This window comes from Conger conger, chromosome 8, assembly GCF_963514075.1.
Source record: "Conger conger chromosome 8, fConCon1.1, whole genome shotgun sequence".
Taxonomy (NCBI): domain Eukaryota; kingdom Metazoa; phylum Chordata; class Actinopteri; order Anguilliformes; family Congridae; genus Conger; species Conger conger.
The window spans coordinates 33,372,545-33,384,199 of record NC_083767.1 but is presented as its reverse complement, the minus strand read 5'-3'; the positions used below and the strand labels follow the sequence as shown (position 1 = coordinate 33,384,199).

The window sequence follows — 11,655 nt, the reverse complement described above, 5'->3', positions numbered from 1 at the left end:
CCATTAATATGCAATGATTTTCTCTGAAGACATGGATAAGAGCCAGTGCTATATAGGACAGAGTGTACTGTACTGTGGCCTCCTTAATTACTGGCACCTTTGATAAAAATGAAGAAGAAAGGCTATTTAGTGACACAGATAATAAACTTTGTTACTGTGGACTCCAGAATTATTGGCATAAACACACAAATATGCACAAAAAGTGCTGTAAATTAAGAAATAATACAGCTATTGATAAGCTTTATTTTCCTCTCGGTCTCATCTGCTCATAATACTATTCCAATTATAATTCCAATGAGGTTTGGCAAACTCCAGATGATTGGTTTTGTTAATTCTGCTCAGTAAGGGCTGTCTTCATACTACCCTTCCAAAGAGTTTGTTGGCATGGAGGTTTCATTATATGGTTCTTTTTGAGACTTGGTGACCCCAAAATGCGACCAATCTCTGCAATTCTTAAACTGTGATCTTTTGGTAATCTAGGGCATTTCTCACCATATTCATTACCATCCGTTGGGACAATATGCACTTACATTTTCTTCTGGACTGGTTTCCAACCATTCCCTATGTTTTACACATTTTTATTATAGCCCATACAGTAGTAAGTGGTACATTTAATTGTTCGTGTATTTATTGTACCATTACCCGACTTGTGACAGTCAATTGCCATCTGTTCTAACTTTACAGTTCTTTAGCTTTTCCCATGCCGATGGATGACAAAGGGATTTTGCATGCTTGTTACATCATTTTACTCACTCTAGTAAAACAGGAAGTGATAGAATGACACAAGTCCTCTCTAAAAGTATTGAAACTGCAAGGTCAATTATTTTGTTTTTGCTATATACTGACTGGTTTGAGGTGAAAAGATGTACATCAGATGACCGATCCAAATTTCAGCTTTTATTTCCTGGTATTCAGATTTGTTAAACAACTTAGAACATATCACCTTTTGTATCAGACCACCCAATTTCTGGGTGAGCAAAAATATTAGAACATGAGACTGACAGGTGCTTCTGGTTGCCCAGATGTGTCCTGTTCGATTGATTGGTTAAACGGTGAATAGTGGACTTGAAGAAGAGGACTTGTAGAGAAGCAATATAGAGGCTATTCTACAAGATGCAAACCACTCATCAGTAGTAAGAATCAGAAGGGGAGATTACAATTTGCAAAGAAGTACAGAGAAGAGCCACAAAGGTTCTGGAACAAAGTTTTATGGACTGGTGAGACCAAGATGAACTTCTACCAAAGTGATGGAAAGTGTGAAGAAAGAAGCGATCTGCTCATCTGTGAAGCACGGTGGAGGAAGTGTCATGGCTTGGGCTTGCATGGCTGCTTCTGGAGTGGCTCACTAATGTTTATTGATGATGTAACTCATGTTGGTAGCAGCAGGATCAATTCAGAAATCTACAAAAAGAGAAATGCATCCAAACTAATAAGGTGGAACTTGTCTTGCATCATGCTGCAATGACCCAAAACACACTATCAACACAACAAAGGACTTTATTAGGAAGAAAAAGTGGAAGGTTTTTAGACTGGCCAAGTCAATCACCAGACCTGCGCATGCATTTCACCTCCTGAAGAGGAGATTAAAGGGGGGAAAAAAACCCAAAACAAATAACAACTGAAAGAGGCTGCTGTAAAACCTGGAAAAGCATCAGAAAAGAAGAATGCAACGGTTTGCTTATGTCAATGGGTTGCAGGCTTGATGCAGTTATTTACTTTTACTTAAATACTCTCTGTTCCAATACATTTGCTCTCCCATGTGTGAACATAACATATACTGTTTATTATTATTTGTGTTGTTTATTTACAGACTTTTTTCTTAATTAAAATGATTCTAATAATTCTGGAGACCAATGAAGGTGTAAGTGCATCGTATATGTTGAACATACAACCTTACATGAAAAGTTATTGCAGCTGATGCATTTATAATATGTGACCCAGGGAGAAAAAACAAAGAAGGATGTTAGGCACTAGATAATGTGTCAGGACACAGTAAAGTGTTCTCATGCACAGAACTAGTAGCCTGACCTCCCAACCACGCCCAAAATGGTGTAGGCCTATATTTGGAGTCTGTACCGTTCACACATCAAGTAATCATCGAAATACAATGTAACAATTATGATAATACAATGCAGTCTACCCAATTTTGAATGCGCCACTGCGGGTGTAATTCTTATGTGTGAGAGACTAGCTGTAACCTGTCTGTGCCTGTTAGCCTCTCGTTTCAGCCTTAAGGGAGGAATTCTGCACCAAAGTAGGTAGATATTGAGGAAAGTAGGCTAGCTCAGTCACGTCTTATATAAAAAAAATCCCATTCTTGATTTTTATGTAGCCTATTGGACCAAAAAAGATTAAAACTTGCATTCCGCTATGTTAGCAGAAGCGTTTCTTTCATAACATTTATTGTGGTCAGATGCGGTCACTAAGTAAAGATAGCGAGTCGTGCTTGTTGTTGCATTTGAATTGGGAAGGTGGAATTCGTTCAATAGTTTCGTCATACAATTTACTGACACCTTATCCAGTCGTACGCAGCATGCGCGTGCGATTTCATACTGGCACAAGGAGGTGGCGAAGTGTAGGGTGCGTCCTGCGCGTGGAAAGAGTGGAGCAGTTTCAACTTGTGCGTAACCACAAGCGAGGACATGAAGTGCGATTTGGGGTGGGCGTGGTCTACCCTGAAGAAAACTACCTGCGGTACTGTTTTACAATAATGGAAGCGGAGAAAAACTCAGACACATCCCAATGTGAGGGAAAATAACCAGAGGAATGAAGAGGTTTTTTGGGACACACAGAGATGAGGACTACGGACAGATTCGGTACCTCACGGCCAAATGTAGCCGACTTGCACAAGAGAAAGGTAAGCCTGATGGTATATGATGCTTCCCCAGGTCACCAGTTCAAGGTTATTTATTTTTAGCAGCACACCACCCTATTCAATTATCTCTGAGCACAAATTTCTTAAAAGGTGTACTTTTGATACAACCAATCTAATATTGATTATTTTTTCATCATTTTTGTTAAATTCTGAATGATTAAAGAAGATTTGTCTTATATTTAAAAACACCTGACTGCCAGGTTATGGTACTGTGCATTGTGTTCTGTTCTGTAGAATTCTGCATGTTAAAATGGCAGGGTCTTTTCTCTAAATATATACAATTTAGAATAATTTAGAGACCATGAAAACTTCCAGAGAAGCCACAGCCATGTGCTAAGTCAAACACTTCAAAGTTCAAGCCTAGTTATAATTAGTTTTTCTGTAGTTCTTAGATTTTGTTTGTGTAATGTAGTTTAATTCACATTACCATTGTTTTGTTTGTATATAACCTTGTTTATTCTTCAGTGGGGCAGTAGAGTTACAGAGCAACCTAATCCTTGATCTCATGAGCTTTTGAGAAAAAATGTTATGCCCAATAATAGCTTTGTGTAATGAATATTTGGTTAAAATGGACGCTACTTTAATTATCAGATGTATAACTGAAATATCTGATAACTGAAAATACAATTAAAAAGTCAGATTCTGAACTGAAAATACAGAGAATTTTTATTTTATTTTGTGTTACAAAGCTGCTTGCCTTCAACACACATAACAGAAGAAACAGTATAAATAAGGAAATAATTTCAGTATTGATGTTGGACACATTACACACATTTATACCCTCCTTTAAAAATAAAAATAATTCACTTGTGTTTTGTGTTAAAAGGGAGGATGCTGGCAAGCAATGACACCATGATTCACTTTCTGGAATGCAACTGTTACATTGACCCATTTGCTAAACACTGCTTATTTATATTTCACTTAATGGTATGTCAGGTTTCTACTTCTATGTTATGTTTTAACTGCTAATATATGCCCTGAACCTCAAGACTTTATTTGCTGCTGAAACCTATCCAGTATGTGTGCAGTGCACCAATGCCAGTCATTCTGGATAAGCATCTGCTAAATGCCTCAATGTAACGTCAGAGTGTAATTAAAAACATAACATGACGCACGCTATCTACATTCGCCAAAAAGGCTGCTTTTCATTGGTTGTCTCAATGAAGATGGCATGCAAATCTGAATCAATCTGCTTCTTGCCAGATGGAAAAGTAAAAATACATTAGCGTGTATGGAACTTGGCTGGCTTTTATATGAAATTAATTAAGTGTTTCAGGTTTAAGTTCCTGTTGTGTAATGTTATATTACTTCAAGTTACCGGGGCCATAATCAGTAGTAGTACTCAGTCCATAACAATAAGAGGGAAACAAAATGTAGTATTATTAGGGAGCAAATGGGTCAGAGATTCTATTTTTGTGTATTTAGTAGCGCTTTTTGCAATGCATAAAATAATAAATTTTAATACAAAAAACTTGTTTCATGGCAGACAGGTAGCGATGGAAAAGTGAGACGTCATTAAAACAAAAACAGGCTGGAGCTATTCCATGCTATTCTTGACTCTGGGACCGTCTGACTTTGACCACTCGTGTTTTATTGTGGAGAGAGAAATGTTTTTGAGTAGATCATGACAGCTCATTGTGGCTCCACTTACCTTTCATGTGGGTTTCATGAAACTTGAAATCTCCATTGCTCCAAGCCATTGGATGTATGCTAATTATCATATTTGTGCAATAATTTGTGTGCAATAATGTGAAAAGTGCACACACACGTTTGATCATTTCTAAACATTTTTGAGACTCTTTGTGGTCAGTAGAGATGATGAATAAATAACACACCTGTTCTTATGTCACCTGTGTGCTATGTAGCAGTCCTGGAGCGGGAGTTCCTGGTCGCAGGAGAAAGGGAGAGGACCCTCAGGAAAGACCTAGAAGCTGTCTCCCGGCAGTTGTGTCAGCAAGAGCAACTCAATGTGGAGCTGAGGGTCTCGCAGGACCAGCTCCTTAGCCAAACACGCCAACAGAAGGTAGTTCTGTTGCCCTTAATACCATAGTGGGGATTATGATACATTTTGTAACAGATGCCAGCATGCTGCTGCAATGAATCCAACACTTTCAGCCGGGTTTTTATGAGTGGAGTCTGTTTTCAGGGAATCTGCCTCACGCCCCTTTGCAGGTATGTTTTCCAACCTGTGTGGACTTGCAGTCTCCCTATAAGTTTCAGTGGTATTTTGAGGAAAATATTTGGTCTGCTGTTTGTATGGCACACACTCTTCATTTCATTTTCATTCAAATCTTGGCTGCTTACATTTAGATAGATTTGCTCTCTCTAAATGGGGGGGGGGGTTTACTACGTATAAAACGGGATGCAATTCCTACATGGACTACTCAATATGGGTGTCAATACCCACAAATTAAAGGTGACAGCCTGCAATCTAACCATATTCATTGTTTCATTTCAAATCCAACGTGCTGTGTTCAGAGCCACTGTGCAAATACTCATAGAATTCACTGTATGTACATGTTTGTGTGTGTGTGTGTGTGTGTGTATTAGGAGCTGGTAGAGTTCCTGCAGCAGCACCTGCGCAGGACGGTGGAGGAGGGCTCCCGGGACACAGGGCTACTGGGCCTGCATCTGGAACAGCTGTGCACAGAGCTGCAGCAGCTGCAGGACACCGAGGTGCTGCTGGAGAGCCTGGTGGAGGAGCTGCAGAGGGAGAACCAGAGCAGGGCTGCACAGGCAGATGCCCTGCATGCACAGCTAAACAGGTACTGTAACCTCACAGGTTGCAGGCAGGACACGAGAAGCAGCTGGGCAGATATGTACAGTGAGCACCATAATGTTTGGGACAAACACATCTGGTTCTATACTGTACAGTTTTAGATTTGCACTGAAACAATTCACATTTAGTGAAGTGTATATTCTCAACTTTTATTAAATTTGATAAAATGGAAAAATTTCACTTTGTGTACCATCCCCCATTTTAAGTCACCATAATGTTTGGGACATGTTAATATTATGTAAATGAAAGTAGTAATTTTTTGTACTTTGTCACATATCCTTTGTGTGCAATGACTGCTTTAAGTCTATGACCCATAGAAGTGCTGATTATCCTCTCTGGTGATGCTCTGCCAGGCCTGTACTGCAGCCATCTTCAGCTCCTGCTTGTTTAGGGGGCTAGTTGGCTTAAATTTTCTCTGCAGCATATAAAATGCCTGTTCAGTTGGATTCAGATTTGCTAATTACTTTTTTGGCTTTGAAAAATTCCCTTATTGCTTTAGCAGTACGTTTGTAATCAATGTTGTGCTAGAATCAAGCACTGTCAAAAGAGTTTGGAGGCATGTGGATGAAATTGAGCAGATGTTTTTTTACACTTCAGAATTAATTCAGCTGCTGCTATCACTATGATCAATGAAGATGAGTAAGTGAGAACTCATGGCCGCCATACATGCCCAACCCATATCACCCCCTCCATGTTTCACAGATGAGGGGGTGCTTTGGACCTTGGATAGTTCCTTTTGGCCTCCTAACCTTTTTCTTGCGAGTACACTAATACTAATAAGTGTTTCTTGGTCTCATCTGTCCTCAATATGTTTTCCAGAAATCTGAAGGCTCCTTCAGATACTGTACTGTTTTTGAGGATAACTGCAGGTTTGCATTTTGCAGTGTAGACACATCCATGCCTGCCTCCTGAATAGTGTTTCTGATCTGCTGGATAGCTGCTTGGGATTTTTCTTCATTATGGAGACATTCTTTGATAATCAAATGTGGAGATCTTCCTCAGCATACCAGTCCCTTTGTGATTACTGATCATAGCAGTGCTCTTTTTCTTCTGAATGATGTTCCAAACTGTTGATTTTGGTAAGCCTATTGATTGGCCTCTATCTCTGACTTCTTTCTTCTCAGTGACATAATGGCTTCCTATTCTTCATTTGCACAACTCTGGTCCTCATGTTGACAGACACCGATACAGATTCCAAAGGCAATCAAAAGCCTAGAATCAAGACTAGCCACTGAAAGCTCTCTTATGCCTGCACCAAGGAAGCAATTGAACACACCTGACTCATCAGATATCACGGCACCCTGATTTGGGGGACAGCAAAAGTGCTGCAATTTCTACATAGGGGGGCGACATGGCTCAGGCAGTAAGAGCAGTCGTCTGGCAGTCGGAGGGTTGCCGGTTCGATCCCCCACCCGGGCTGTGTCGAAGTGTCCCTGAGCAAGACACCTAACCCCCAAATGCTCCTGACGAGCTGGTCGGGCAGCCAATTGCCGTCGGTGTGTCGGTGTGTGAGTGTATGTATCAATGGGTGAATGGAGAAGCATCAATTGTACAGCGCTTTGGATAAAGGCGCTATATAAATGCCTGCCATTTACCAATTACATAGGGAAACCAAAATCTCTAAAAAATACTCTTGAATAAATCCTGAAAATATTAATTGTTTCATTACAAAGCAATTGAAATTGTACTTCCCTCTAGGGTCTTCCTGTGCACTCCTGTGTGGGTAGGGGAATGCACTCTGTTGTATGTCGCTCTGGATAAGAGTGTCTGCCAAATGGTAATAATATAATGTAATAACAAATCCAAAATTGTGGAGTACAGAGCCAGATCAATGTGTGTGTGTGCCTGTGTGTGTATATGTGTGTGTGTGTGGCATGCCTTGCATCATGAGGCTCTGAGTGCCATTTCCTCTCAAGACGTATATCTGTTCCTTTTGTGCTTTCAACAGTGGGATGCAGGAGCTGGAGGCAGTACAGAATTCCCACCAGGAGACCATACTGGAGCTAGAGACTCTGAAGATATGTTACCATGAGGTTTTACTGGAGCTGGACAGAGTGCGGACCTCCCACCAGGAGACAATGATGGAAATGGACACTCTGCAAACCTCCCACCAGGAGACCCTCCTGGATCTGGACGCTCTAGAGACCACTCACCAGGAGACTGTATTAGAGCTGGACGTTCTGGATTCTTCTCACCAGGCGTCTGTGCTAGAACTGGAGTCGCTGAAAAGCATGCACATGCAGTCGGCCATGGAATTGCAGACGCTGCGGAGATCCCACCAGAAGAAGGTCTTTGAGCTGGTGGGGCTCCGCGGTTCTCACCATGAGACGGTTATGCAGTTGGAAGAGCTGCAGAGGTCTCACCAGGAGACCGTGTTGGAGCTGAAGGACCTGAGGTCCACCCATGAGGCCACGGTTCAAGAGCTGGAGCAGGAGAAGCAGAACAGCCTGCGGAAGCTCCAGGAGACGGCCGAGCAGTTCGAGTGGCTCTGCGATCAGCAGCGGAAATGGATGTGTTACGTAAAGAGGTGCACAAACCACAATGCACAAACCCACCATCCCGTGCCGCTCTGCACAAACCCACCATCCTGCACCACTCTACACAAACCTGCCATCCTGCATCATTCTACCATTATGCACCACTACAAAAGCCCCTCATCCTGCACCTTTCTGCACAAACCTGCCATCCTGCACTGCTCTGCATAGACATGCCATTCTGAACTGCCCTCAACATGCAGGAAACACAGTGACACTAAGGTTGCTAAGGACCTTTGTGCAACTCCTAGAGAATTTTAAGGAATTCCTTAAGCCCTAAATTAAAGGAGAAAGCACAGATTTAAGTAAACTGCCTTAGGGCAAGAACTTAGAGCAAAGTTTTCTCAACTTAAGATGCTTTAGAGCTTTTGCAACAGTCTACTGGTGATTTGCTTTGACTTGTTGCATTTGCTCTTGGAAGATTCTTGGAAAAGCACATACTGCTTAAGAAAATGGAAGCCTCAAAATAATAGTTCATTGTCTATGGATATTGAATTCTTGGCTGCAAAACAACTGCATGTGATTCCTAATTCATTGTCTACTTATGGTGAAAAATGGTTGTGATTCTGACGATGATGAAAGTGCGGGTGTTTCCTGTTGAAATTCAGGTATAAGGACTGCATGTCAGGGGAGAAGGATGCCTTGTTAAAGCAGATGGGGAGCATGGAGAAAGAGCTCATTACCCTCAGAAAGAGCTCCTCGGAAGAGGGAGAGGAGGACCAAGTGGAAGTATGCAGCAGCACTGAGACTAAGACTGAGACTCAGCACTGTGAAAATGAAACGACTGAGACCGAGAACTATGGGTAAGAACAGACTGACTCATCGTACACAATTCATCCGTCGATTTGACTTTCGCAAATTCTCAACGCAAGTCCACACCCCAACTATATGTACCAGTGCAGTGTATCTTGACGGAGCACAGAACAGATGATAGTCTCTGCAGATTTGAAAACTTGACTGCTGTCACAACCAAAGTTTGCAGAATGCAGCTTGGCTAGTTTTTATCAGATAATACTGACTGAGATTTTTGAGCAAGCAACAATGATGAGGTTGGGCTAGCAAAACACTAGTTCAGTTGCTTAATTAGCAGCTCTTGGCTATCGAGAGTAAGCTCTAGCTTGTTCTAAAAGTGGAATACTTTAGACTAGTCTGATTTAAAGGTACAATAGGTAAAAATGTTTGTGTTAAAACATTGTTACAAGACCATTGTAAATCCCTTCCTATCGTTGAAATAGGCTCACTGACATGTTGACTCACCCTCTGCCTGTGTTTATAGTCCTTAAATTCTGGTTTAAAAATATACAGTTGATGGGCCGTCACTCTGTACCAAAACATTGTACAGCTGTGCAATAATTTAAGCTCAATGATTGAAAATTGTTTCTAATTGCCACAGCCACAGTTTATTGTTGCTATTCCTCTCTTGACTGTTAGAATTCCGAAATTACCTATTGTGCCATTAAAAAGGTATGTCAATCAGTAGATAATCGAAAACATGATTCTTGCCCAGTCCCTATTGGTCCAGCAATAAATGTAATCTCTGCAGGTTCACCATGTGGGACTCTGATATTATGGCTGATCTTCAAACTGAGGTGGAGAAATGGCGGCGCCGTTATGAAGAACTGTACATTAAACTAGCACAACATCAGGTAAGTTTGTAAGTTTTTCTTTTTTTCTTTCTGTGATACACAGCGCTCATTAACCTTCATATTATGTCTATATATTAATCTAAAGGTGTTGTGTGGGGTTAGCTTTACACTCTGTAGCTGTATAAAATGTAAGAATGTATGCAACCATTATTTATTTTAATCTCAGATCAATTTGACCCCAAACAGAAATGCAGTCATAATATCTTAACATAATATGAAGGTTAAGAAAATACTAATTTTGGACAGTGCTGAAGATAGAGATCAATGTCAGTGGGATGGTGTGAAGCCAGTGGAAAATGTAATTTCTGTGAATTCTATAAATTGGCTTTTTTTGTGAGGTCCATGCCAACACTCCACGCAGACATGTGTGTGTTTTGCTTCCACTAAATTTAATAGTGAATAAAAATATCATCATGTCATATCCCAGCCAGTCTCGGAGAACCAGCCGCAGAATTTGGCGTGACGCGTTTGTTTTTTGTGTGTGCATGTTTCGGTCCTTGTTGTAAATTGTGGTCTCTTTGTACGGTTTCCGTTCACTGCTTTTTTGGCCTGACACTCCCTGTCACTTTTTTGTTTTGTGTTCTGAGGAGGAGCATGCTGTCGACACCTTCCAGAAACCTCCCTGAGGGGCCGCAGCCTTGCGCCTGGGTCTCGCTGCCCTGCCAAAAACCCCAAAATGTCCTTCACTCAATCATTCTCTTTGGCTGTGCTCCTTCCTTTCTTTATCTCCCTGAGTCCCTCCCTCCTTCCTTTCTTCTCTCTCCCCCTCTCTGTCTCTTTTCTCTCTGTCTCTTTCCCTCTCGCTCTCACTTTTTCTCCCTCATTCCCCTGCAATGGGAGCTCGCTTATCTCCTGATAAAAGGGCACACAGCCCACCTGTTTCTTTCTCTCTGCACCTCTTAAAAGTGTATCAAGGTTGGTGATATTTATTTTCATAATGGCACCTAATATGAATACAAGTGTGAGAAAGGTGAATGTCATCGTAAAAACTAGTCAATGTGTCCTACATAATAGATGGTTGATTGTGTCTCCTTTTTTAAAACTAAGTTTGACTGATATGCATTTTCTATTCTTTGTTTGTTTATTGTTCAAAGAAGATGCTATAAAACCTTTGTTCATCCCCACTCGAGTTATGACACCATTGTTAACCCCAGAGAAGCAGGCACCATAATCTATTTATATGATCCCATGTGAGAACCCCTCAGAACAGCAACATTGCCCTGACCACAAAATTAAGGGACTAAACCCAAATAAATTGGTATTGTATCCATCTTATCAACACTGTGAAATATCTCTATACACTAGTACAAATAATGAATTCATAACTGTATCATTTTTCCTCATAATCCTCCATGAATCCTAGAAAATTGGAAATAACATTTACAGTATGCATGGTGCTGGATGAATTTCTTTTTCAGCACTGAAGGGGGTGCTGTTGTCCCAATTTTCAATGAACAGTGCCAAGCCTGTTGTTTCATTTCACCACTCTATAGGGCCAGCTGGATAACTAGAGGTCACACATGACCAAGGGAGGTTAGTAAGTGAGCCATAGTGTTTGTTTGACTAGGTCCTCCTGAGCTGGTGTGGCTATGTATGTGCAGCGCCAGGAAGTGGCCTGGGTCTGTGCATATTTCTGCATCTGCCCCCAATCTGGAAGCGGCTCAAGCTTTTAAAATTATTAATGAGTCAATATTCTGAGGCCATGCTGTTATCCAAGCTATTGGAATGGGTCTCATTTAACCTGGTGGCACACACTAAAAAACGCAAAATGTCCAGTGAATGGCAAGTGTTCTTTAAGAAATGTTAAGACTAATTAATTAT

The 11,655-nt window shown here is 41.1% G+C and overlaps 1 protein-coding gene across 2 annotated transcripts; it reads left to right on the top strand.

Moving 5' to 3' along the window:
• The first annotated feature begins 2,719 nt into the window (after positions 1 to 2,719).
• Positions 2,720 to 10,890, top strand: LOC133135704 (hyaluronan mediated motility receptor). Of its 2 annotated transcripts, none has more exons than XM_061252908.1 (7): positions 2,720 to 2,857; positions 4,741 to 4,898; positions 5,426 to 5,640; positions 7,603 to 8,181; positions 8,797 to 8,991; positions 9,732 to 9,834; positions 10,425 to 10,890. In XM_061252908.1, the coding sequence occupies exons 1-7, from the start codon at positions 2,767 to 2,769 to the stop codon at positions 10,458 to 10,460; spliced, it is 1,377 nt and encodes a 458-aa protein (XP_061108892.1). In that variant the 5' UTR covers positions 2,720 to 2,766; the 3' UTR covers positions 10,461 to 10,890. The 2 variants fall into 2 exon arrangements, with proteins under 2 accessions (XP_061108892.1, XP_061108891.1); XM_061252907.1 differs by having other exon boundaries at positions 10,422 to 10,890.
• Positions 10,891 to 11,655: the final 765 nt, after the last annotated feature.

Coding starts and splice junctions, on each gene's coding strand:
- LOC133135704 (XM_061252907.1), top strand. CDS start 2,767: ATGAAGAGGTTTTTTGGGACACACAGAGATGAGGACTACGGACAGATT. Junction 2,858..4,740: donor CCGACTTGCACAAGAGAAAG/GTAAGCCTGATG, acceptor TGTGCTATGTAG/CAGTCCTGGAGCGGGAGTTC. Junction 4,899..5,425: donor GCCAAACACGCCAACAGAAG/GTAGTTCTGTTG, acceptor TGTGTGTATTAG/GAGCTGGTAGAGTTCCTGCA.